The 27,967-nt window shown below is 37.8% G+C and overlaps 1 protein-coding gene and 1 non-coding gene across 4 annotated transcripts; both read right to left on the bottom strand.

The window, feature by feature from the left end:
- Positions 1-4,356: 4,356 nt before the first annotated feature.
- On the bottom strand, positions 4,357-20,284 carry RC3H2 (ring finger and CCCH-type domains 2). Of its 3 annotated transcripts, none has more exons than XM_026049174.1 (20): positions 20,011-20,284; positions 18,534-18,651; positions 17,930-18,163; positions 17,456-17,631; positions 16,467-16,667; positions 15,956-16,088; positions 15,591-15,709; positions 15,129-15,241; positions 14,154-14,462; positions 13,225-13,439; positions 12,198-12,625; positions 11,553-11,723; positions 10,288-10,443; positions 8,827-9,040; positions 8,572-8,656; positions 8,098-8,179; positions 7,546-7,680; positions 6,933-7,040; positions 6,093-6,241; positions 4,357-5,505 (listed from the first exon to the last, which is right to left on the bottom strand). In XM_026049174.1, exons 1-20 carry the CDS (start codon positions 20,239-20,241, stop codon positions 5,307-5,309), a joined length of 3,576 nt encoding a protein of 1,191 aa, XP_025904959.1. In that variant the 5' UTR covers positions 20,242-20,284; the 3' UTR covers positions 4,357-5,306. The 3 variants fall into 3 exon arrangements, with proteins under 3 accessions (XP_025904959.1, XP_025904960.1, XP_025904962.1); XM_026049175.1 differs by having other exon boundaries at positions 8,098-8,173; XM_026049177.1 differs by having other exon boundaries at positions 5,439-5,505; positions 6,112-6,241.
- Positions 16,172-16,285, bottom strand: LOC112956148. Its single transcript, XR_003250994.1, has one exon. It is a non-coding gene; the product is annotated as a small nucleolar RNA SNORD90 (small nucleolar RNA).
- Positions 20,285-27,967: the final 7,683 nt, after the last annotated feature.

The raw sequence follows: 27,967 nt of genomic DNA, 5'->3' as shown, positions 1-27,967 counted from the left end.
CCCCGGCGGCCCCAGCGGCGGCGTCGAACGCACCACACGCAGCGTGAGGTGGACAAATAATTTTATTCGTGCATGCAAATACATGTCAAATACTGCAAACTTCTTCCATCAATTCTCTCAAACACGGAGAAAAAAAATCATTAAAAAAAAAAAAGATGCTCTAAGTCTGTGAGCAGCCCCCCCAAAAGCTAGATACCTCTTCACGTCAGTGCGACAGCGAACACGCACACAGCAGCAGCGCGCGGCCCGCCCGCCCGGCCCGCGCCTACTCTAGCACAGGGAAACAGCACGAGCGGGGAACCCCAAACAAACCGAACAGAACTTATTCCCCCATCTATTTCCTCCACCCCCCCTCTCATTTTACAAGATTTTTATTTTTTTTAAATTATAGTTTTTAAATAGAAGCTGAGAATGCGCCATAAAAATGAGCATTAAATCCATCGTAGCGATGGTGCCTGCTTTATACATGATGGGTGTACACCATCTTTTATTTCATTTACATTTCAATCGAACAATAGATTTGCAAAGAAAATGTCTAATACAGACGTAAAAATATTCACACTAGAGCTTCACAATCGGTTGTACAATTGACAAACAGGCCTCTTTTCCCAAACTTTCCAGCTAAGCGATTCTTTTTTAATAAAATGTAATCAATGCAACAAGAAAAAAAAATTTTTCCTTTAAAACTTCCAGGGAAAAGAATACGCAGTAAACAGTATAAATGCGGACAGCAGATGCTGCAAGCTAACCACAATACTTCTGAGTGGCTGTACAGTGGGTATGTGCAGTACAAATAAAAGCCACGTGTGTTGTATCACAACTACCGTAAAATGTACTTGTTTGCCCAGCTAAGAAAACGCATGCATTCCCATGCCTTGGGTAACGGAGATCTACTTGGAGAAACGGTTGGGCTATGTGCAAATGACCTTGGCTTTTGGCAGCAAAAGTTGCAGCCAGGCTCTGTTTTATTTCACCTTTCACAGCTGACTTTTCATTTAAACTTTCCATAAATGTTTTTCCCCCCATCCCCAAGTAACGAGACATAGTTTTATGTTTGGGTACAGGGAATTTTGATCCTTCAGATCCATTTGATCTAATCGACACCTTGTTTTTTTTCCCCCTTTATCTCTATTCTGCTCCCCTGCCAGTTAAGATATACATGGTGATAACTACTGCCAAAGTCAGCTGTTCATTTATACTGGTAAAATTGGGTCATTTAAAAAGCACATTTACTGTGTTCTGCTTGCAGAAGAGGTCCCTCAATAAGAGGGAATTTCCTAACAAAAGGGATTAAGCTACAACAAAGAACGGATTTTTACATACTACAGATAAATTCAATCATATAGATAAATTCTTATTTTGTTACTCTCAAATTCAACAACTTCCTTTAGTAAAGTCTAGTAATAATGAAAAATCTGTTCACAAATATGATCAAGGAGCTGCTGGCATACAGTGTTTATGTACAGCAACAGGTAGAACTTGACAACTTGTGCTTTAAAAAAAGCAAACAAACAATACTTGGAACTATTCTGAGCTTAGATAGAAGTTATCTTTAAGTATTCCTTCCTCATCTCTGTCTCACCACTGTGCATTATTTTGTACCTCATTCAGCCTAGTACACTATTATACAAGAACAGCCTTCAGCTCTTGAGTACAGGATAAATTAAGATTTCAATTGTGTTATCAAAGCACTAAAACCTTCCAAATTAGACTTCAGCAAAGAGCAAATAAGAGCTCATTTAACACAATCTGCTGCACACAACTGCCTTTCTTAAGTGTCAAACTTTAGTGTCCCTGTACTAGACTACCAAGAACCAACACCAGTTTGCTTTGCAAAGAGTCTAACCTTTCCTTTGAAGGGTCTAGTATACATTCTACAATGCAAAATCTGCATAAACACTAAGATTCTTTTCTTGTCACCTGCTTACAGGAACGAAATATCAGTAGCAGGGCAATCACTCTGCTATAAATTATGTTAAGAACGTACAGATAGTTACTTTCTCACACAAGCATTCTCCCAGCACAAGCATTAGTCTCTATTAAGACCTATGTGGGAAATGAGGCAAAACAAGGAATGAATCAAGGTAGTGAGGCAACACGATTAACTTAGATTCTAATAATTCCTGCATCTCTTGCATGTGAAATCCCTGCTGTACCCCTAATAGGGGAAAAAATAAAAATAAAAATAAACAATCCAAAATGCTTGTCCGAGCAAAGCGAAAGAGCCAATCTCTTCTCCCCAATCTGCTATGGGCCTTTTTCTGACAGCAAGGTAAGTTAGGCCAAAAATCACCAGGAATTACTGCTATTATTCATCAAGATTAGTCACTATGTCWGTGTCAGAAAACAAGCCCTTCCATAGCCCAAAGGCACCTGATTTGCAACTAGACAAATGAATACATACTTGTTTTGTTTAGGGTCAAGGGATGAAACTTCAAAGAGAGCCAGAACTAGGATCCCACCTGGAGCTTCTACTCATCAGGGCACTGGAGGGCACAGTTTTACAGCAAAAAAAAAAAAAAAAAAATTAAAAAAAATCTTTCACACAATCTGTTAAAATTTTAAGACAAAGCTGGCATGCTACTAACCCCGCCGAATAATTCTTTTGCCTGTCATTCTACATATTAAAATTCCAACAACAACAACAACAAAAAATAGCCTCATCTAAGAGCTAACTTTCCATACAAAGTATATGGTCATCCTAGAGAACTGTTATATCATGGGACCTCCTGCTGCAGACAAGAGTATATAAATACATTTGTTCTTAAATACGCCAGTAAGGTTGGCAGGAATATGTTAGGCTTATGTCATTTCACTGGACAAACAGGCAAATGGGTGTAAGCAGCTTATCTCAATCCCCCTCCAGCAGAGCACAACCAAGTTTTTAAAATTGCAATTTTAAAATTAAAAAGTTAAGGTAAATACACAATCAATTTATGTAGTATATATTCACCCTCAGATCATGCTGAAGATGTTCTGTGGAGTTCTGGTGCACAGAGGGCTCTTTCCCTGAGGGCAAGTAAGGACTTCTCAAACCTTTATAGTTTCTCTATTTTTGTAACAAAATAGCAATTTAAAATTTAAAAATCTTTTTAAAAAAATTACATCACCTTCAACATGGAAGATCTCACTGTTTTAAATATCCATGAAAGAGACATACTTGTTTGCATATCTGTTTTGGAATTACATTGTACAGCAAATAATATCATCTCAGAAGCATTTCAAAAGTAATATAAATTCATATTTACAGAATGGTCTAGGTATAAAATATACAACAATCATATTTATGTCTAACTTGTAAGTTAAAGTTAACATCAACAGGAAATAAGTTAAGGTGATAAAGGTGGTCTGGTTCTTGTATCCATTCACTTTGAGTTGCAAGTGAAACAACATACCAGTCTAATCCTAGCTACGAGGTGGCACTGGCTATAGAGGAAGGTACAGCAACAGCCAAAGGAAACTAAGAAAAGACTACTTGACTGTTCTTCTACATACATTCCTTTACATTTGAGTATTAAATAGATGTGTAAGATCTTCCATACTGACACCAGAATATCAAAACTAACCCCTGGATTTTTAGGTATATTTACAACATAATTATTTCATGGACAGGTTTTGTTAGGAGAGATATCAAACACCAATATTTACTTAGTCTAATCAGTAACCCTCAGGGAAATGCCAACCCCCACCCCCCAGAAACGTGCACAAAACAGTTATCAAAATCTTACCCGACCATATAGCTATGATTTTGTAAAATAACAACTCAGACGACCAGTAACATGATCCTCTTTAAGCATTTTGCTAGCAGGAAAAGCCCTTACATGCAGTACACCTGGTGAAAGATCAGCTTGGCTTAAAATATTCCAGTACAATTTTCAGAGTAAACAACTTCACAGAAGTTAATAAAAAACATAAAAATGTAAAACTTGTCACAAAGAAAAGGAATAAGATTAAAAATAAAAAGAAAAAAGGAAGACAGTAATCATCAGGAGGGAAAATTCTGCCTTTTTTTTTTTTATCCTCTAAAAAAAGTGGATTTTTAAGCTTCCTAACAATATGCCCAGGGCTCTAGTTTCAGTATATTTATGAAAACTTCTTTTTCATTTACATCTCCTATATGATTTTCAGTCACATCTTAACAGGGCATAAATTCATACACTTTTCAATACTCTGATGGTCAGATAATGCTATATTATTGTATTTTCAAGGTCTTTGAAARTAAGTTGCCATTGAACAAGCAAAATTAAACCTGAATACAAAATTATTTTTAACAACATTTAACAAAGGTAATACAACTGCCTTAGATTTCCAATATTTAGTTTAAATTAAAAACAAAACAGTACAAAAAAACAGCAATACCATCTTGTTAGTCAGTGCAAACACTACATACAGGGTTTTCAAAGGAAAGCCAAGAGCACCTGATACTTTTTGCCAAGTCATCTGGATTCTATAGTCTGCAAATGAGAAYTGTTAATAGAAAATAAAAGAAGAAATAAAACTGCTGTTACATTAGTGCATAACCTCTCAAAATGGTTGAAAATTTTCATGTTTAACTTGGGGAAATCAATACCTGGTACATTAGCTGGAGGACTTAGGCACTTGATTTACTTTTAATAACTTTACTTTGAGAAGTAGCCTGTGCATGTGTGTATTATCAATAGTACTAAAGCAGAAATTGGGGGAAAATATGGAAATAAAAGGCTGCAGCAAAGCACTGCACCACAGACCTGCAAATAATGCAGCAGTGCAAAGCTAATGGTGTGTTAACCCTGTAAAAGAGTCTCAAGTCCGAACCCCCACTTCTCAGTCTTCCAACAGGAAACAATACTCCATGCAAAGTTCCACAACTAAAGAAAAAGCAGCTGCAACAAGACACAAGTTCCTCTCTCATGAAACAAAATAGAGACAAATAAGTTAGTTTTCCTTTCACTAGATGTATCATTGTAGGATCCTGCTAGTTTAAATAACTGAGTTGTTAGTTTTCTACAGAAGCCATTTTAAACAAGAATGGCTCAGATACCGCACTGGATTGCTACAAACTCATAAAAAGCTGCTTTAAGCTTAAGTAAAACAAATGTCCAAATTCCATTTGTTTGTGGAAAGTGAACGCCTTACCCTAGTAAGTTTTTTTTTTCTTCAGAATGCTAATGCGAGAGGGGCTTGAAGTATCAAAGAGTCCACAGGAAATGCATGACCCCAATATTATTCTTAAAAAAAATATACATTATATAATATATATTATATATATAAAAAGCTAGTGTAAATGCTTCCATGGTGTGGTCACGAGCTAGAAAGATGAACGCCTTTCAGCTGTTAACCATCCTGCCATTTGCAACAGGCTTTAAAAAGTCATTTTTATCCTCAGACATAATGTGAGCAGTTTTCAAAATGAGGCTGCCAACACTGACTGACGTGCTGATGGGCAGGCAGCTTGCATTGCTAACAGATGTTGTGATCGGCTGACTGAAGCAAGAAGTTACGGGCAGGACTGTTTTCTGCTCCTCCCTGAAGAGAAAAATAAGTCACAAATATTAAACAAGTACATGCACAAGTATCTGAAATTCAATTGTGTGCATTAAATAAGCACAACAAACTAATTCTTAGCATAAGCAAAACATCTAAAAAGGTAATGTCCAAGAYATTAAATGAGGTCTGCCCAATTTTCAAAGGCTGCTTTATGTGTTGTTATATGCATATTTTTCAAAGCTATCTCTATTGAGATCTGTGCAAATAGTCTGACATTTAATCTTTTGAAACTTTCCTTAATTTTCTGCAACTATAAAAATGTTTGTGCTGAGCATTCAACAGCTATGACATGTTTCAATATATATTACTATATATGTTAAATATTATATAATTATAATATTTATTATATATTAATATATATTCAACAATGCATATGAAAAACTATATGATCCTGCAACTTTCATGTTTATGAACTAATTCTATTTCCTCATGTATACCCAATGCAGATGTCCAATTCAAATCTGAGCAGCTATGTAGTTCATTCTTAAACAGCCATGCTTCAACTATCCTGATTCTGCTTTTTTGGTCTAATACTGGCAGACACTGCTATTTTGTCTAACACTCACAGAATCACAAGGTCTTCACCTAAACTTTGTCTCTTCTGCTCCACAGATTCTTTCTGGTGTTGCTTTAACGGATGGCCATTCTCTACAGTTGTTCCATTGAGCAGCTGATCATCTTGAGAACTAATACCTAGCTGTATATCCAGAATCTCCTACAGAAAGGGAGAAAGGTCCATTAATACTGTCACTATTGGCTTCAGATTTTGTCATTATGTCTCACAGCATAAAACTGATAGAAACAGGAGTCTTCTTATTCATAAGACTCCTCAGTTATGTTTAATTTCACACCATCAGAATGTATCACGTTTTACACTCTTGCATACAATTATCATAAATATCTAACTTAAGAAATCATAAATTTACCAGATTACTTTAAAAATTAACGGGAAAATTCAACTGGAACTTTTTCAAGAAGCTCCCTAGCTTCACATAGACACCCTCATCAGGCATTTCAGAAGTCCTGGCAACATTTCTAAACTGTAGTTTCTCTTGGGTTTATTCTCCCCACCTCCCCATCACACACGCGCGCGCGCACACACACACACACACACACACACACACACACACACACTATTCAATGCTACCAAAAAATGTATAGCTGAAAGCTATTACAAGAAAAACAGTAGATATAATTTGACTGTCAGTACTAAGGTTTTTATCTGAACTGTAGAGGTATGAGACCCCCTAGTGTTAAAACAGTACAAGTGCCAAAATTTTTAGTGTCAGTATAAAATTTAAACACCTTTGCTATCATTATAAAAAAAATTTACAAATTCTAGAAGTTGTTGAGTAACCAGTGAGAAGACCCAATGACTTCTCCAGATGCACAGTTTTTGTACTTACTTCTACTTGTTCACCTTGCCCATCAGGTTCATCTGTATCAAGGGCTGACAACTCCAATTCAATGTCTCGATCTGGCTTTGCATCTGCACAGTCTTCACTATAATCAGTCTGAAAAAAACATTAAATACATTAAATATGAAGTAGGCTTTTCACTAGCTGTATATAACACAACTACTAAAAGCAAAATCAGGAAGTGCATTTCTGGGCACAAAACAGCTAATTAAATACAAACAGAATTTTGGGCATAGACAAAATAGGACATACAACAAGATCTGACTTCATTAAGTCAGTGAAATAGGAGAATGAGTACTGGCATTTCCTGTAGAGTCTGTTGGCAGAGGATTTACAACATCAACTAGAGAAAAGAGTAAGGATAGTGTGCAAGTTGGATGGTCACATTCTTGCCTTTTTGTAAATGGAAGATTAAAGCAACACCACAGCAGGCATATGTACTTAATCTCAGGGAAGTAACTAAGGGCAACAACTTAACTTGCACAGAATGTATTATAAATATTTAGGAATGTTAAAACTAAGAAAGMGTGAGTTTCAGTGTGCATACATAAATCACCAATATCTCAAAGATCTCTTTCATCCCAGTCACCCCTTACTTTACCTCACCATTCCTCAAATCAATTTCCTTGCTTAAAAGATTTAAGGTAAGGCGACTGCCTTCATCTAGAGAATTCCACTTCTGTTGCATGGCTAGTGCATTCGCCTCTCTCTGAAGTAATAATGAATTACTTTTGGCCTATGGAAAGAAACATACCAGTTACCTACAACTACACTTAACCATACATTGTCGAATGGCAAAATAAATCATCTCGCAAAAACAATAGTCCTCTCTCTAGACGTACAACTACGTACATCTCTGTAGTTGTACTATATACAAACTTCTTTTAAACRGACAGCATTTATTTTGTTCTGGTTTTGCTGTAATTTATCAGGCCTATTGCTCTTTCCCCAAGAACAGTCTTACTGGGGTCAATGGACAAGTCACACTCACAGTCTTTGTGTATCATACTAGGTGTTCACAGTGGTAATGTCCAGCTAACTTTTACTGATGATTTTGTCAATCACATTAGTTCTGTTAAGTTATACAGAGAAACAATTTATTTAAAAATCACTTCACTCTATGTAGTTTTATACATGGTATAGCTTATCTTACCTGCTGTAATTCAATACTCAGAAGATCTCCAGTGCTGGAATGCTTTCTGTGTCCAGACAAATCTGTAACTATGAATCTGTCCCTTTAAGAGAAAGTAGATATTACACCATGCAGGTGAAATCAGGAATTAAAATCAAGCCCTCTAAATTAYAGGCCTCTCATACTTCACTAGTGTCTAATGTTATTTTTCCAYGTAGTTTGTGTTCAAATGCATAACAAGTTCAGCCAAATACTCCAAGGCACTTGTATCAAAGCCAGCCTTAATTTACATGCATGGAATGTATGTAAAAAGCAGGAAAACTTGRAAGAGCCGACTCAAGATAACAGATTTTGAGATTACAGCTTGGAGATGACCCAACTCAGTTCTCTGATTAGGCCTCTCAAGCATAATATTGCTAATAAGTGAGTATTTATAGCTGTACTAGTATTCAATACACAACATTAAATAAGAAAACACAGAGAAAAAGTCCATACCGTTCTGCATAACGCGCTGATGAAGTGGAATCTGTGCCATAGGAACTCCATCTTGAATCAACAGCATTGACATAAGGGACATAATCTGYAACAAATTAAGATACAATTCATTTTCTCCTCCATTCTCACAGTGGGATAATACAGATACKTCAAGCACACATCCATCATCTACATCACTGCAGTAAGCAATCACAAGAAGGACCAAATGGTGTTGTGAAATATGCTGTACTGACAAGAGGCAGCCTGTGCTTGTACCTGATACACTGATGGGCTTAGTAGCACTTCCTTGGGAAGCAGTGGCCTGAATAGGATCTGTTGTGTGGTAGCCAGTGCGGGATGATCTGGAGATGGCACCCCACTTGGAGATGATCGGTCCATCACTAAATGGGATTATAGGATCCTCCTCCTTTGCCCTTCTCTGAGTTTCAAATAAATGTACTCTCCGTTTGACATCTCCACTGTCCAAATCCTACACATTTGAGAGACAGAAAAAGATATAGGGACTGAATTGAGATTGTTGGATGATTCCGGTGACAAATGACTTTGTCATTATCATTAGTAAACAAGATGCTGCTAATCTGCGCCAAGACGAAATACAATGATTGCTCTTTAATGGTAAACTAAAAGAAAAACTAGAAAAGCTAAACCAGAAACAGTGCTACAAGTAATAGTTTTGCTTTTTCAAGCTAGTGTTTCCAGTTGGGAAAAGGTCCAGTGTGCTTCAGGAAGAGAGGTTTATGCCCTTCAGCACCCTTCCCTGTATTTGAAGGAAGCAGTATAAAGTGGACACAAAATACATTTGTTTAAACTTGCTATATAGACTACAAAGGTAGATCTGCTGTGCTACATCACAGGAAGCCTTCCAAAACCATAAAGACTTACTGATAAAAAAAAAAAAAAAAAAAAAAAAAAAAAAAACCCACACCCAAAACAATCACCTGCTCCCAAACAAAACTGTATTCAATGATTTTTTTTTAATTATTTCTACAGTATTTAAGTTAGTCTTTTCTTTCATGTAAGTTGGGTGATAATTTTTTTCCCCCCATGGATTTATGTTCATCGAGTTGTTTATTATAGGAAATATATTTCCATAGATTATACTCTAGGGAAATAGTTCATGTAGATGCTCTGTAGGCACAGAGCAGCGAAGCTGAAGTTCATGCTAATTATCCTGGGACCACAATATTTTAGCTTTTTTTCATGTTCTTTATAGAAAGCTACATTGCTCATGGGACTAGACACCCTGAAACTGGTAGCGTAACAAATCTCAGAGTCCAGAAAAGCACAGTAATTTACTTGTACAACATGGACAATTTTATTTAAGCTAAAGTGTTTTGTAATGCATGACACGCATATATGTAAATAAGTAGCAAACAGATTAGAAAATGCTTTTAAGGGTAAGGAATTCTCATTAACTTACAGACCACATACTTGATGTTGCCTATGAGTTCAATTTACACGGAACTGCTATTTTAGGCAATTAATTTAAACGCTTAAGAATGCTATTCATAACACTAAAGTCTGTCACTGAAAAAAAAAAAAAACATGTGGTTTACAAAACTGAAAAAAAAGATATTGTAAATGATTTCAAGAGGGCAGAAATACTTTACATGAAAATGCCAAGAATGGAATCTATTGGGGAGGTGAGCTTGTTTAATCAAATGGAAGACACTTCAGCATGTAAGTACCATTAGATAACAGGCAGAAAAGCCCTACCATCAGAACAGCATTTGAGTTGGCAATCACATCCTTGGGCTCCGAGTCAATAGCATTTATACAAGAGCCAATAGTGCCACAAGACCATGGGGAATAGTGGGAGAGATGATCTTCCTCAAATTTAGTTCCACTCAATTCACTGACACTCTCCGAGAACTATGAAAAATGAAATAAGTAAGTAATAAAGATAAAAACATTCAGTCTTAAAATAAAGGACATTGGCTGCTGTTTAATGAAATCACCTCAAAAGTCAAATCATGGTTTAATCCATATTCAATCCATATTCACCTTTCYGAGAAACTGCACAATTCATTCACTGCCGACTTTGAAACTGTCACAGCTGACAGCTGTTAAAAATGGCAAGGTTTGCCACTAGAAATTACTGCCTGCCCTGCCAACAAGGTTGAAATCAGTGCTACCACATTAGTGGTGAGCTTCGAGTCAAATATTTGATCTGACTGGAGAGGGAGCCACGAATTTCTGCTTTGAAGCAGAAGCCAGTGGCAGACACAGAAAGGCTTAAAAACCTCCAACCTGGATGACGACCCAACCCTGACATACCCTGAGCACCCATGAGGGACTTCAGGTACACACCTACTGTGCAAGACCTTCACGTCCAAATGATCACCGGGTAATACCTCAAACGTTAACAACATCACTTTTATAAAGGAAGCTGTCAAGCCATAGCAAAGACATCTGCAGGCATTTTCTAGGATGTGTTTAATTTACATGACTAAATACTTCAATATTGATTCTTATTTTTCTGCTTCAAAAGAACACATCCTATTTCCAATGTTAAATTTCTTTCTTGTTTATTCAACTGTGTCATGTAGACACACAGTATTTTGCCAATGCCTTTTTGCCTCTTTTGAGGAATATGTATTCTCTTGGACTCAAGGAGCATTTGCAGCTTGATTCAGTCTATTCATCATGTTATAATGCTATTAGGAGCATAAAAGGGAAAGTGATTCTTAATGGAAAACAACTGTTCCCTACATAATGTTCACAATGTAGTCAATGACGACATCTTCAGTGAAAGTAGTTAAATCACTTCTTCACTTCTCGACCTTCTGTCAACGATCATGCTTAGCATCAGCTTAATGCCAAGCTGAATTCATTTTTTTATTGGATAATACTCTCCTTTTGCTATAAGATTAGCTTCATTTTATGAAAAATAGATGGCAGACAAAATTCTTACTGGAAATATTAAATGTTATCCTACAGAACCAGGAAGGGAAAAATAAAGAAGTTCTTTGACTTCCCACCTCTGTGCTGAAATCTACACTGAAGAGAGGAGATGGTGGTGTTGGAGATGGTGTTGCCATAGGAAGGGTTGAGGATACAAGAGGAGTTTTCTGGGTGTGATACTGTGCCCATTGCTCCGGCTTCCGTCTTAGCTGCTCATCATAACCAGTCTTCAAGTGACCACAAGGCTCCTAGCAAACAAAAAGTATTAAGACCATATATTCAAAAAGTATTCAAAAGTATTAAGAGAATATACAGAATATATTACCATATTCTAAATGGTAAATAATTTTTTTTTGGGTGGGGGGGGCGGGGGAAAACGATTCAGTGTCTGGAACCTTCCACTGATATCACTGGAAGAATCGCACAAGGATCTCAAAAAGAATCTAGTCTTTTGCAGGATAGCTCAATCCTTAAATATGTAATTAATTCAAGCAACATACACTGAAATAGGAGACAGTAGATCTCTCGTTCTAATTCAGAAAGCTAGCAATCTATTCTACAGGACTACTTTGCTAAGAACAAAACAGAAGCCCAGAACATATTTCTTGACTATTCCAACCCAAACTAAACAGAAGAGATCTTTACTAATTATTTATCCAGCTTTCACTCATGACATCTAGAATTAAGTCTGCAACTTTCCCTGCCCTCCCACTCTCACTTACTCTTGGTAAAGGCACAGTCCTCTGTTCATTTGGAGGTTGGCAAGCCACAGAGTAATACCCATCCAAAGAGTTGTATCTCTCACGTAATGATGTCTGATAGACAGATGAGTGCATCACATCCATAGGAGGTAAAGAATTGCTCCTAATAATATCATCTCGTGGGTACATCTGTGGGCGCCAGATGCGCCTGCTGTCATAAACTGGAGCATACATTCCAGAAGGGACAGGAGGAACTGGTCCATACGGCTGTGGAGGAGGAGGTTGGTAAGGAGAATTCAGTCGATCTCGAGGGGGAAACGTACTGTAATGATCGGCATATGGCACGGAAGCAGGTGGGAGGGAGGATTCTGGAACGTTATTGGACCTCACGAAGCGAGGAACACAGGGAGCCACACCAGCTGGTACTGTTGGAGGTGGTGGATAATATCCTTGAAAATTGGAAAAAGGAATTATTTAATGTGGTCACAAACGACCTAGAATTTTACACCTTCTAAAACTGTAAATACTGTTGATAAATACCTTCAGAGAGCAAAGTGACACATTTCTACAAATCCCTTTTACCAATCTGACCCCATTTGAGAGCAATAGCAGGAAAAACAAAACAAAACCACTTTCCAGTGTCTTATGCTACAACTGTAAATTTTACTGAAAAGACATAAAATACTACCTCTTTACACATGAGGTCAAATAGCTGTCAAACAAAAAAGCCATATTACTAATAAAAATAAAAATTGGATTTCAGCAATTTCAAAGGTCCATAAATAATTAACACTTGGCTTATTTCCCTCCCCAAGTGGCAGTTGTCAAACATCTCTACCTTTTGTTTCGAGACATAGRAACTACTTATTGCTATAATGAACTCCTAAGAGTTTGCCTGAATAACCCTATATTCAGTGATGGAACCAATTAGCGTTATATTAAGTACTTAAATAAAAGTCACAAATGTGAAATATAAATCTGTGCTAAGAAATAGCTCATCTAGATGAAAGTTCAGAGCTTACTGTGAACTATTCAGTGCTCATCTTACCTGTCTGGGGGTACTGTGGAACTTCGTAGGACAGCTGAGTCCTGGGGTCTTGGAAATATTGAACGTTATCAGAATGCGGAGGGTAGACAGGTACTCTGGGAACAAATGGGCTTGATTTTGGAGGCACAGAATTCACTTCTGTCCCAATATTAGGGGGAACAGCTGAGGTAGCTGCTGCCTGGCTTACAGGAGTCTTGGGTGGAGAACCAATTTTACTGAAAAGGATTACCAACAAATCATTAAGGAGATATTTACTTATTTCAGTTAGTCATCTCTAAGTCTCCCATGTAACGTGAAAATTTGGGTCATGTAATTTCCTCTGGAATTTTATTTTTCATGCCCCAAACTGCATTGTTAAAACCTCAGAACAGACTTCATCTTAAGAGATCTCAAAAGCTCAGGAAAATATACTGATATGTACCCAAAAGCCTACACACSACTTGTAAACGTATTGTGGTAAAGAAATACTTTTTTAAACAYTGTTTTGAGGCTCAATGCTCTCTAAAGTAGCATCTAAACAGTTATAAGGGAGACCCAAACCTTCTAGGATTACAAAAGGATGTTTTCCTATAAAAATCACCACATATACTGTCATTGCAGCTAAGAAATACAAATCGCATTTTTTTTAAAATAACTCAATACTAAGTTAAAAAACAGGTTAAAATGTATTGCTTTGTCTACRGCACACATTATTATTTAAAAGCTAAAACAACTGAAAACAGTCCTGACCACTTCAATCTACACCCACTGAAAAACAGTATCTACATTACAGTATGAGTTTTTGTACGACTCTACACCCAGTAGCCATTAATGACAAATGCAAACAGGGACAAGAATTCATTAACTACTGTTTGCCATTCACAAATTAGTTTGTCATGATAATCTAAAAGGAAAAAGTTCAGTCATTTTAATGCAAAAGTTTTACCTACTTTTCAGGTAGTGATTCAGTAGGGGACCCAGACACATTCTGGCCATTGGCTCCAGCCTTCCCTCCCTTCTTGGCATTTTCCAAAGCTCTCAGGGATGTGTCTGCACAGCGAGGAATCAACTGGGGAACACCACTTTCTAGATTAGCTATTCCATTAGTACTTGGCACCATCTTCCCTGTTGCTTCAGGGCTTCCTATGACAGAAATTACGTTTCCTGTTGTGGTTGAGACAGTGCTATTTACGCCAACTTTATTTAGAAGGGGGAAGGTTCTCACTGTTGCGCTGATTTTTTTGTTTCTCAAACGATACCTATATAGAAACACATGTGTAAACACAGAAAAACACAGATGACTGCAGTTTCATGCACTTGTAAAACTGATCAAATAGAAGAGACTGAAAGGAACACAACACTAAAGTTATAGGATTTTAAATTGGTTCCTATTTTCAATCTAGTTTAATCTGCAAGCAGAATAACAGGTTCCTTCCTTTAACCAAGGATCATTTCCTCTTAGGAGATCCATCTGAGCAATTCTTTGGAAGTGGATCTTCTTTGGGTGAAAAGAGCTTTAATGATGCATACATATTATCAGCCAAATAACTCACTTTTGTCCTTAATGCAATGAAAATCTCATCATCATTCTTCCTCTTGGCGGTAGCATAACATACCAATGATGGGCATGCAATGAAAATCTCATCATCATTCTTCCTCTTGGCGGTAGCATAACATACCAATGATGGGCACTGAGCCTAAACTTCTTTTTAGAAAAGGAATTTTTGCTTCATATTATGTAAAATAAAAAGTATTACTGAAATTAATTTACAGACTATGCTTTACTGTATCTTCAACTTTTTATATAAAGAGTTCAAACTTTAATGAACACAAAGATCCTTCAGAAAAGATTCATGTGTAGAAGAAGCTCTTTTCAATGGCTTGGATTTAAATTGTAGAACATACATAATACCTCCCCTACTCACTTTTCAAGCTCTTCCTGAGAATGAGCAAATGTACAGTTGGTTCCTCTTGGGCATCCCCCTTGTTGTCGGAGGTCTCGGCACATGCTTGTTTTGTATTTGCTATTTGGTTGTGGCTTAGAATACAGAAATAAAAAAATATTTCATTTACATTTTARTAACTTCACATAAAAATACATGTGTGTACACACTTAAAAGATATCCAGAATGTTTTGACATTTTGCATTTAATTGACAAGCTATGAAAGTTGCTTGTGGAAGTTGTGCCACTGTAGTGAGCTTGCTGCAGTAAGCTTTCCTGTATTCAACATTCAAAAGTGTTAAGTTCTCAAAACCTGAACCCTGCAAACAACAGTATCATCAATCAAGGCCMTAAATATTTCAAATTGGCAGCTATTTTCCCCAGGTTAGATCTTTTACTAAACACACATCAATACATAGCATGCAACCATCAAATAAGCGTTACCTGCGGAGTTTCATGGCCTTTTCTACTGTAATTCTGAATGAAATCCACAAGTCCATGTACCACAGTCTTTACAGCCACCATTGCATTTTCCAGCTGCTCCCATGTTGGAGACGCTGCATCTAAAATTAAGAACAAGTTTCTCAATCTGTCAGTGATTCCAGTAATATCATAAACAAGAAGAAACTTTTCTAGCACATCAAAACACCAAATATAAGGACAGAATCCTGAAGAACTGTTTATAAAATGCCATGTTGATTGTCAGGAATTGTGAAACCAGGAATGGAGGTAGTTATATTAATAATTTCCTTGTCTGGATATKAAAAAATGTACAGAATTATTATTTTTAGAAAGCTTCATTTACATACCTGGATTTGGATCTATGTTTGCCAGAAGCTCTAAATGAGGCCTTAGCCTGTTTAAGTTTGCAGGATCCCCTGTGCGCTGCAAGACAATTGTCAACTCTTGTACACTCTTCGCAAAAGATTCTGGAGATTGAAGCTGAGAATAAACTGAGCATTAGTTTGTTGCATCTTGTAACTGGAACCTATTTCAGATGTTTTTGATTGCATTTAGGAATCAGTGTAATAAACTGTGTCTTCAGATGGCATACAGTAACTATCAGTGGAGAGATTTCATTTCTCAGCTCAGAATCTGCCCTATGAAGCTTCATCATAAGACACAGAGTAACTACTCGGGAAAAAARGTCCACATGTAAAGACTGCACTACAATGTCGAAAAAAAGTCCTTCACTCTAGTTTTAATGAATATTTGATACAATTAAAGACAGAAAGATAATTGAGGTGGCTCTACGATTTCCAGATCCTTTAATAGCCATATCTAATCCTACCACAACACTAAACCATCTCTTTGACGAACCTTGTCAATAATAGATTGCATGTGTGACTTATGTGCCAAGTCACCATAAAGAAGGGAAGACCATTGTTCTGGTGATATTCGAAGTCCTGCTTCCATGGCAATGTGAACAATCTGGGCATCATGCTCTCTCCGCAAAGCCTCATAACTTCGAAACTCTTCTTTAAGTTGCATCAGAGAAGAATCTTCATCTCTTTTAGTAACCTATAAAAGTAGTAATGATTACCACTCTTTCTTTAAAGCTGTTCAAGTTCAGCAGTTACATAAGACAAATTTTACAATTATATTGATTTTGCATATTTAGAATATATTTTTTCTCTTCCAAAAAATCATCCCTTTAGATACCTACACAGAGATAGAGCATTGACCTTTCCAAATTTTTATATGAACCCTACTGCAAAACTATAGTATTAACTCTACTGCTTCCAACTAAGAAAAAAATAATTTCATTTAAGTCACAGAACACAAGCAGTTAGCTGACACTCCATTAGAGACTACTGATTTTGTCTTACCGTCTAATATTAAAAGACGACTCAAAGAAACAGGAAAGTCTGTAGAAGAGACTTAAACAGTAAGAAGGAAGATTTTTCTTTCCCCCTCCAATAGCTATACAAGTGCACATCTACTCCCTTCGCAGGGAACTTTAAATATCAGACAACTAGTTCACCCTGTGCGCTGGGTGTTCCTGCTGGAGCAGTGGGGTTGGACTAGATGATCTCTAGAGGTCCTTTCCAACCTCAATTGTTCTGTGATTTGGTGATCTTAATAATACAGTGGGATTTATCTTACAGAAATTTCAATTTCTAGAAGACCAGCTATTAAGCAAAGTAGTGTAGACTATCAAGAATTTATCTAAAACCACCTAATCACGTGAACAGGTAGAATCCAAATTTATATAACATGCCACAGATTGAACATACTGATGCTTAGGAGCAATTCTTTGTAATTACATTAGTCTACATAACTGTAAAGCTAAAACATTAGTATTTTACCTTAAAGCATGATGCTCTATACAGTAGCTGCACAACATGACCAATGCTTGTTTTGGAGGCCTGAGGAAATCTTGGTTCTAGCCTTTGCACAACAAAAAGTACCAGAACTTTTCTTGAGAGTGCGGAGCCATCTTCCAGCGCTAGTAACACAAGTTTCAGTGCCTCCTCTTGCATAGCTTTAACACACAAAAACACAAAGGTAGGTATAAAAACATACTATTAGGAAACAGCAAGGTTATCACATAAGGCATCATAAGCAGAATATCTCAAATGTCTTGAACACAAATCCTTGCTATCATTAATCACAAGAAAAAAATAAGCAGTGAAAACATTACTAACAAAACATTACTAGCATTACTACCATTACTTCTGCTTCCTCCCTGTCATAAAACAACATCTTCAACTGCACAGAAGATATCTCCAAGGAATGCTTCTGTGTTACAAAAGGTTACAGTCAAAAGACCCTGCAAATACCTGGTCCTAGAAACTGGCATCCTCGTGCTCTGACAGCAGCCCAAAGATTGGCAGAAAGCTGCTGAGGATTTTGGTGCTGTAAGATCAGTTCTGTTACAGTTCTTTCTCCCAGGGATCGAGCTGCTCTCATGGCTCTAACTCGACCTTCTTCCTCCACCAGCTGACAATTGACCAGTGTCACAAGCTTCCTTTGCATCGGACGGCTCAGTGCACTCTGATTCAAGCTAGCAACACCTTCAAAGAAAAGGACAAGTAATCAACTATTACATTTAATATGACCAATGTACCTTGATAAATTAAGACAAAAATGTTTGTGTGCATATATTTTACTCTAGGACTTGCAGACTACAGCTGAAGTTCAACATTAGTACAGTGTYGGTCCAAAGAAATCCTAACAAAAACATGAGTAGTTTGTAAAGTTAAAAACCAAAGATGGAAGGGTCATGGGTGYGAATGAACTTTTAAAGACTTAAGGGAAAATTTAATCATGAAAGTGAGACGATGATGCTACTGATACCTAAAAATCAGYCAATGCTGAAAATAAATGCTGTTAAAGATTAGCTGACATGCTATATCAAAATTACACTGTTCAGTAAAGACTCACCCTTTCCTCCACTTAGTGGCTTTAAGTAGAGTGCCAAATCCTCAACACACTTCTTTGCTACTTCATAATGTTTGTTCTCTCCTACATTACTCAACTTTACTGTCTGATGATCAGGTACCTAAGAAAATGCAAGGAGGACAGGGGAAGAGAGCGGGATTATATACACCTGGATGACCTGCCCGATAGCCTGCGATGATATGAACATCTCCCCGGTTAATTATGTAACACTGCAGATGTACACTGCTTTTCAGAGCAGTGAAACAGGACCCATGTGGAATGGGAATGTGGAATACAGCAAGACAAAACACAAAAGACTAAAGATGAGTATCACAGTGCTGAAAGATTACTTTTATTGATACTCAACACATTAGGAACAAAGCAGGATAACATGAACAATAACCAAGCACTAATGACAATGTACTTAACAGATGTGTGAAGAACACAAGAGCTTAGAGGATGATCACTGTACAAAAAAAAGTATGATTTACTACAGAGAGACAAGGGAAATTGCAAGACAAAATTAATAAGAGCATAATATGAAAAAAATAGAAGCTTAAGAAATTATGTTGGCAAACAACTCCAAAACATTCAAGAACAATAAATTTAACCTGTTGAAAAATGCAGTAGACTCACAAGGTCAGATCATACAAATAAAAAGGATATTTGTCATGATATATTAAAATACTTAAGGGGAGAAGTGAGGAGATCAGAATAAAAGCTGTACGGTTAAGGCAATGATTATGAAAAGTTTAGAAATAGAATGAAAAAACAAGTGAACTTCAGAGGCAAAAACACCCTGGCATGTGTAAGGAGAACAGACTTTTAATTTAGTCTCCGTGAAGTGCAATACTGATTATATAATCACTGTTTTGCCACTGCTATGAGACGGCTCAAGGAACATTCCTGGCCTGATGAGCCTGTGTCTGAACGTGCAACTGAAAAAAACATCTTCATGTATTAAAACAAGAGAAACTCTGCCCCGCCCCCGTTAACCTTAGTTAAACAGCTAGCTGCTTCTGGACACACAATGCGTATACATGAGATTCCCCATGACATTACAATCAATAAGTGCAATCTGCAGGTTCACTTTTTCTAACTACAACGGTGACACAGAATTGTTTCATTCCTAAATGGTACTTTTTGCCAGACACAGTGCTATCCACCTTACCATGATGGAATTCTCCCCCAAAAGCACACATTAGGCACTTCCATGCAGAAAAGTCTAGGTATCAAGAGCATTTTAAGAACAGAATTTGGTTAATACAAAAAGCTAGAACATCTTTTCATTTTATAAGAAAGGGACAGTCCTGAAAATGATGTGGTTTCTTTTACAGCACATGGGGATTTTAAAATCCTACAAAGACATCATCTTATATTTTTGAGACTCAAACTACTGTAAAAACAGTGCATGCTCTGTAGCCAGAACATAAATTGTAAAAATGTGAAGTGACAAAACTAAAATCTCTTTATATCCTACCTGGGCTCCAACTAACTGGAGGAGTGCAAAGTTTACAGGAAGCACATCGATGTCTGTATTGATGGCAGTCTGGTCGAAGGGACATGCCTTGCGATGAAGTTTGTTCAGGCAGGTCTTGCAGACAGTGTGAGAGCATCCTAAGCTGATGGGTTTATGCACATTTTCATCAAACTCATTGTAGCAGATTGGGCAGGACAGAAATTCTGTCCACTGAGCTGCCTGCACAGGCATTGTGGAAGCTGGACACTTGTTTAGCAGGCTAGTAGACCATTATTTCACTGTATTGTGTTTTGGCAGCTGTAAGTGATAACAAGAGTATTTAAAATATGCTTTCTAGTCATTAAGGATTTTTTTAAAAATTTAAAATCCCCACCAATTCAATATTTTACAGAATAAAACCAAACCCAAAAGTTGAAGTGCTCAAAAAAAAAAAAACAAACAACCACAAAAGGTTCATAAGCTGAATTAATGCAGACTACCATAAATATATGTTGCACTTATTTACAATAAATAACTACTGAAATTCTTCCCACAGGATTAAATAAACCTTTGTCATAAAAAAGGAGGAAATCACTTACTGGCATAGCAAACAAAGACATAATCACAATAACTGTATCTCAAAATCTCACCTAAATTCAATTTTTTGAAATCTTAAGCATTCCCTGATTGTAGAATGGGAACTGAATTGGGGTGTGGGAAGGTGTGGGGAGAATAAAAACAAACAAAACTACTTATTTTTATGGGAAGCAAGTAGAACTAGATTGTTGGCTTTCCCTGGGCAGATCACATTCAGGCTAATTCAGACATCAATCTGAGCATCTTTGTTGTTGCTTAGAATGAGAAAATACTGAAGGAATGAAAGATTGGCTTCTTGTTTGCATTCCTTTCCCTTTCTCCTCAAGGACCCCTTAGAGAACTCAAGAAGGGCTGTTTGCTGCACTCAGTTTTTGCTTTACACATCTTCTCTACTTCACACAACAATGCAATCTACTTCAAAAAACTCAGAACAAGAAAATATCTTATGTACTGAAAATGCAGGTATTTAGGTCAAAACTTGTTCAAGATAAGGCAAGTATAACTTCAGTTGCCTTGTTATTAACAACCTCCTTTTACTTGAAATTCAAACTCTGTGCAGAAGTACCATACAAATCATTTATTTTTCTCCCCCAAAAYAAACAAACAAAAAACACACAAGAGGAATTCCTGGAAACTGTTCTGAAAGACATGCCATCTTACATAACTAAGTTCTAGAAAAAAAAACAGAGCTATGAAATATTTACATTCAAGCTTTCCTCATTCACACCTTCATGTAGCGGCTGAACAGCCCCACCCTGTGCTGCAACGTGCAGCAATATTGACTTTCCATGCAACCTGCAGACCAGTTAGCTTACTTCTAAGCAGTGGACAAGCCCAYCCTAGCAGATTGTTAGAAATGCAAATACAAGCATTTTAATCGATTTTAATAATATATTTTTTCCAATGATGAAAAAAGGGTAAATATTTTGAGAAAGTCAAGATCCCCCCTCTGTATCTGAATTCAATAACTGTTAGCTGTGATTCCACTGTTGGCTACTCCACAGTTTAATTAATGCTAACGTATTGGGCCATTGAAATAATTACTGGAACACCAAACAGACTCAATGTGTAGATGTATTTTAATTATAACCATCTGTTTAGAAATTCTATTTAGCACTACGAACATTCAGTGCCCTTTAAGTAACAGGATACGTGTACAAGATGTCCTTCCCAGGGAATTTTTCAATATTATGCAGAGATTTCCCCTCAATAAAAAGAATGAATTCTGATAGTAAATGTAGAACAAAACAAACTGAAAGTTGAACCTGTCCCTTGAAAAYCAAACCACGGATGCAAAACTTTCAACGTAAGCCAGAACATTCACATGCATTAGACAAAACGGATTTTCATCTAACTTGCAGGGAAAAGTATCAAAAGAATCAAACTGCAAGGAAGAATACAATTTACTTAATATTGCTACATATATTCTTTAACTAAGGAAATACTAAAGCAAAACAAGTAACTACTGAAACAAATGAGTCAAAACATCTAAAATATCCTCAATTTCTCTATAAAAGCACTCCACCACTTCAACACATCTACTTCRGCTTCCTTACCAGAATAGTAGCACAAGAAACGCACAGAATTGCGRTGCAAAGCTTTCCAGTGAACACTTTCCTTAGAGCTTTGACCAGAAATGACAAAACATTAACACGTGTGTTACTGCTGACCTAGTAAAGATACCAGTGGTTTCTCACCTGCCTGAATACACCCCGCAGGTACTGGGGCAACAGAACCTCTCTGCCAGGGAGCCATCGTGATTCACAACAGCAGGGTTTAAGAAAAGGCTAATTCATAGACAGCTCAATTGCTAATATACTGTTAGGTCACTGAAAAATCTCCTAAAACACAGTCTTCCATTCTACACTTCTCAGCCAAGTCCAATGCAGGAATCTCTATGTGCTGACAGCACCCACATTTAATTTCCACAGATAGACTTGCAAAAAAAACTTGCAAAAATAACCACCTCTCTCTTCACAAGCTTTTAAAATAGTTAGTCCTCTGTTTTCCTGATCAACATAGAAATAAAACAAAACAGACTCCTCGGAGACGGCACCATCCATTTTTAAAGATCTATCTTTTAATAGTTAATCATCATAAATGACAGGCTCTATTGAGCATGTGTTGAYCTTCAGATTTCTTTACAGGAAGATTTCTAATTAAAAATCAACAAACAGCTGGGAAAACCATTCAATTCCTAAAATTCCAAGCAGACATATACAGAGAAAGTCTCCACACTCTAAATGTGCCAGCTATCCTGCCATTTTTGCACTCTAGTGCATTAAGAAAAAAAGATTTAATATCCCTGAATTCATATAGACTTCTACAAAAAGCATAAACCAACTATGTAATACACCCCTGCTCCTCATCAAAACCCAACATATTTTATAGAAATCCTTCTGAAGAACTGCATAATTCTAAACTGAACAAACATAAGGAAGCAAGCAGACTAAAGAATGTCAACTAAAAATCATCCTGTTTTGTAACACACAGTATGCTCAGTTAGTACAATTCCTGTTCATTCTGGTACTCCAACTATCTATGTCTACACAGGTACAGGGCTTCTCTTCCCTGTCAAAGAACAAGCTCCTTAAAAAAATATTGCAAGGAAATAGCGATAAAGAAACTAATCAAATATACAAGGCAAACAGTTTAAGAAGAGATGGTAGTTAACCACTTAAGTAGGTTTATGTAGCATTGCTAGAAGAAATTGTATAGCATTAGCTATTAAAAGCAACACTGCAGATGACATACTGAAAAAAACTCATGTCTAAGTTCAAATGTTAAATAAATAAATAGTTATGGTGAAGCCTACTTTCTCTTTCTACTGCAGAGGCAAAACATTATTGTATTAATATTTGCAAAGGAGTCTAGTAACAACAATAAATCATTGCTTTTYTCATGATAATTTTAGAACAGCGTATTTGATGGAACTGGAGGGTGGGAGCCTTGAAACCTTTATCAAACAGCTGCGCCATTTACCAATAAAGGAAGCTGCAAGATTTCCATGTTCTTACTTTAAATTAACTTTTAACTACTTAATCTCATTACATTCTTCAGAACTAATCCAAGTAAATGTACTGTTTCAACAAGCTTTGGATGGGGACCATAAATATCACGTAAAGCCTGTTTTCCTAGGGAACCCAAGCTCTGTCGATCATGCTGCTCTGTTAGCCTGTTCCTCTCCCATGGCAACTTCAGAACCTCCAGATGTATTTCACACAACCTGACAGAGATACTTCCAACATGAAATAAATACTAATGAAAATGAAAATCAGCACCCGGGGAAAAAAAAGTTTGGATTGGTTCTCCAGAAAGCCCATAGCATCTCCCTCCTCAGCAACTGTCCAACCAGCATGTATGTACCAGCCAACCAGGACCCWGTCACAAAATGCATCTTGTTCAGATTTAACAAAGGCCATTTACAGGGCACAGACCTGGCACAAACCTGTAGAAATTTCATYTTCACTCATGCTACCTATCACAGAACAAGTAGATAGTTCTTCAAAGGCAAGAGGGCTTGGTCTTGGATGGGCAATATTGTGCATTTGGCATAAAGCCTCCTGAGTCCAGTCTTAGCACTCAAACAATGCAAGGAGAAGTTCTGGAGCCCTGTGACAGTTTGGGGCCAGCACACGGAGCAGATGCTGCCTAGGCTAGCAGGCTAGGAACTCTGATGACAGCGCAATCTTAAAATCTACTCGACCCGGAGCTTGGAGGCTAACCCCAGAAAACTGAGGCTTAATTCTCCACAACAGAAATAAACGACCTCAGCAGCACACAGGAATAGAGAAAACGATATTCTTTTGTTAGTGATGGTAGCATTTCCTTACATCTTAATTCACTAACTAGCATGCTGAGATACAAATTCAACTCCTTTTAAATGGCTTTAATCCATGTTTATACCTCACAAAAAAAAAGCATCCGAACACACCACATGATGGGTTACTTCAGCACTGAGACACTTCCAATGACACTGAAGCTATTCCTTGCATAAAAGGTGTGCTGAAGATTCACCAAAGACAACTGCAGCCTAGTGCTAGCTGCTTTAACAGGTAACTTCTTTGAAAATGAAGCAGAATCCAGATCATTTGTTCATTTTTACTCAGCAGTCTTTGGAGAAAATCTAGAAATAGCTTTTAGAGCAAAATTCAATACCTCCTTCCCAGCTACATACCCCAATTACTAGATAACATGGTGAGCATGGGTCTCAATCCAAGATAACCTTATTTTCTTCAAAGAGAAACAGGTTGAACAGGAGGTAGAGCCAGGGCTTCCCATCAAAGCTGCACAGTGCCCAGGGCTTTGGGCATTTACCAGACTCGCATGCGCAGGTTCCAGCCCTTTGAATGAAGGCTGCACTCGGGGCCTAGGCAAATGCCTGGGAGAAAGCGAGAGGCGGCAGCGTCACSAGCAGCCCTGCAGCTCCGCAGCGGCTCCGCTCTGCTCATGCCTACTCCACCGGCTCCCCTTGGGAYGCAGGCAAAGGAAGCTCCAGGAAGCTGAGCGTTCATGAGCATGAGACACAGAATCAYTCATTTGGTGCCGAACAAAAAGTCTTTTTCAGAAACTAAGCAAAATCTTGAAAAACRGATAGGATCACCTGGAGTTTTCAAAAATTAAGGGAGCCCAATTACAATCTCACTAATTATACCTAAATCTCTTAGAATTCAACTCTTTTTTTAGCTACTAAATTAAAAAGCCCTTGATATTTACTTCAAGTTGACTGAGATCATGGGATTTTCTTATCCTTTTAAAATGACTGCCATTATAATTTTTTGTTTATGCAGATTAATCATTTGCTTGCAGTACAAGGAGGCAGTTTTTCTAAGTCCTCTTTTCAAGTTATGCAGCACTGCAAGCAGGTTGCCTAGATTAACAATTTAAACCTGATACTTTGACTAAGTTATTTTCTGAAATGGCTACTCCTGTATTCATATCTCTTCAAGAACCAGCAGATCCTTTAAAAAAATAAAAGTTCATTAAAGGTTTAGAAAAGCTTTGCATCACTCAGCTGTGACGACTTGAAGTTAAAATAAATCCGCTTTACATACAGTAACTTGCTTATTACTACATTCCATATTATCTCTCTCATATGTAAAACTCTTGGATGAATTCTAGATATGAAGAGGATTCTTTAATGATCAATACATACATTATTTTGATTGAGATTTGTCTTTAAGCCAAAATTAGTGCTCATTCAGTACCTGCAGCCCAATTTAAATTTCAGAAAAGTCACCATCAAGAGAAAACTTGGTGATTCATTACAGCAGACATATCCACGCAGAGGAGGTTGTGCTCCTCTGCGCAACTACAGAATGCTTCTCTTGCTCTCTTGTTAAGAAGTTAAAGCTTTAGATCTCCCTTCTCCCTCCCTAAAATGTGTAGTTGAAGAAAAATATACTATGAAGAGCACTAAAATTCATCAATACAAATTTATCGGTTGCTCAATAACTGCCAAATTTCACTCCATTCAGAGTGAAACCTACCCCAGTCAGAACTCGCACGAGCAGAGCCYCAGAGGGACCACCTGCTCCTTCCTGCTCAGGTGTTGCTAGCAAAAGAAAAGAAATCACATCACTAGACTTTAAAAGCTTCCCATGGACTTACATAATATTTTTTTGTGCATGTTTCAGAGGTGTCACTAGTAGGAGAGTTTGTCCTTGTCRCAAGCCTGATAGGAATTCAGATCCTGTAACAGTATTGACTTTTCAGGAATAACTGAAGGACAGGTGCCARGAAAATTTTAGGAAAATTTCTTTGCCCCCCAAATCAGTTGAGCTTACTCTGAACTCAGAGAAGAACAACCATCTCCAAACAGGTCCAGTTTGAGACAAGTACTTCTAGAAGAGAAATGCTACAGAATTCCATAGTCTTCATGAATATTTATCACAGAATGAGAACTCTTACATGTGGCTTCATTCTCCCTGTATTTCAAATCTTTTTATATCACCAACTGCCTTGCAACACAGAAACCATTTGTTCTACACAAGTGGAATCCTAGCTTCTAACATTTTTCAAATAATTGTAAGGAAATATTAAACCTGCTCTTAAACATCACCATGAAAAGTTTTTTTGTAAGAGAAAGAAATTTTTTTTAAAGTTCATTGAGAATAACCCAACATACCCATGAAAACAAATTTTATTCAATATTTCTGCCCAGTCAGTAAGGAGTGACTGTTTCTGCTCATCTCACTATGAGATAAAATACTCTCTGTGTCTTACAAATACTATATTAACTAGAAATCAACAAACCTGTAATAGAAAGGATCAGTGCTCAAGATTAGGACTGAAGTTTGAGATATCTCAAGGATCTCCAGTAAATCTGTTGGAAATTAATTTTCAGATAGAAATGAGTGTGACTTCATACAAGAGAAGCCCATGAGTTTGCAAGGAATCTTTTCTTGCTGAAAGTCTTACTCACTTTGTGGAAACAAGGGGAAAAAAAGGCTCATTAAAAAGCACACAGGACTTGGGAATGTGATTAATCACAATAATTAAGAATTCAATGCTTCATAGAATAATACTTATGCTAGCAATAGAAGTTTCAAGTTCTAGAATTTCTCTTTATATTTAGCACAGACTAAAGGTCAAATAACAGCATTTTGATACAGAAGATTCACAATTGTATTCGTAGCCTGTCACTTAAAATGCCCAAATCCCTTTTTATCTCAGAAAAGCGTGTTTACATCCTCACGATCTGAAGGGCTGGCTTTAATTTTCATTTCAAAACCGGGCTAAAGCTATGACGGGCATTAAAAGATGATCATAAGACCAAAAACATTACAAGAATTACGATTAAACTCATCTTTTCCATGAAAAATCTTGTGCTGAAAGACACAGCAGGGCCCAAGAGATAAGCAAGCCCGTGTCAGGGATTTCCCCCGCCGTCAGCCCAGATGTCGTTGTTATTTCACCTCACCAGCCCTGGGCACCTTGACCGTAACCCCACGCTCGGCCCTTGGCGCTGCCCTTCCCTGCGCTTTGTGCTGACTCGCCTCGCTGGTGCCAGCACCGGCAGCAGGCGGCCAGCCCTCCCCGCTCGGCGCTGGGACCATTATCGGCGTTTTTCTGCCTTCTTCTCCGGTTGTGCCACCGCAGGAGCAGCTCTGGGGCCTATTTTGCGCTCGCCATCACGCTCCCCCGCAGCGCAGCTCCACCAGGAGCAACCGGGCAGGGCTGCGGCTCTCCAGGGAGGACATCCGCAGGGGAGGCCGCCCCTCCGCGGGCCCCGGCGGCGCCGCTGCCCCCGGGCCGCCCGCTGCGGCGGGGGAGGCCCCGGCGGCTTCGCCCCCGCGCTCCAGGCCGCTGTCAGCGGGCGGCGCCGCGCACCTGCCCCGGAGCCGCCGCCAAATGGCCGCGCCCAGGCGGAGCCCGGGCC

This window comes from Nothoprocta perdicaria, unplaced genomic scaffold, assembly GCF_003342845.1.
Source record: "Nothoprocta perdicaria isolate Ctin4 unplaced genomic scaffold, notPer1 scaffold_6, whole genome shotgun sequence".
NCBI classification, from domain to species: Eukaryota; Metazoa; Chordata; class Aves; order Tinamiformes; family Tinamidae; genus Nothoprocta; species Nothoprocta perdicaria.
This window is presented reverse-complemented; position numbering and strand designations above follow the sequence as displayed.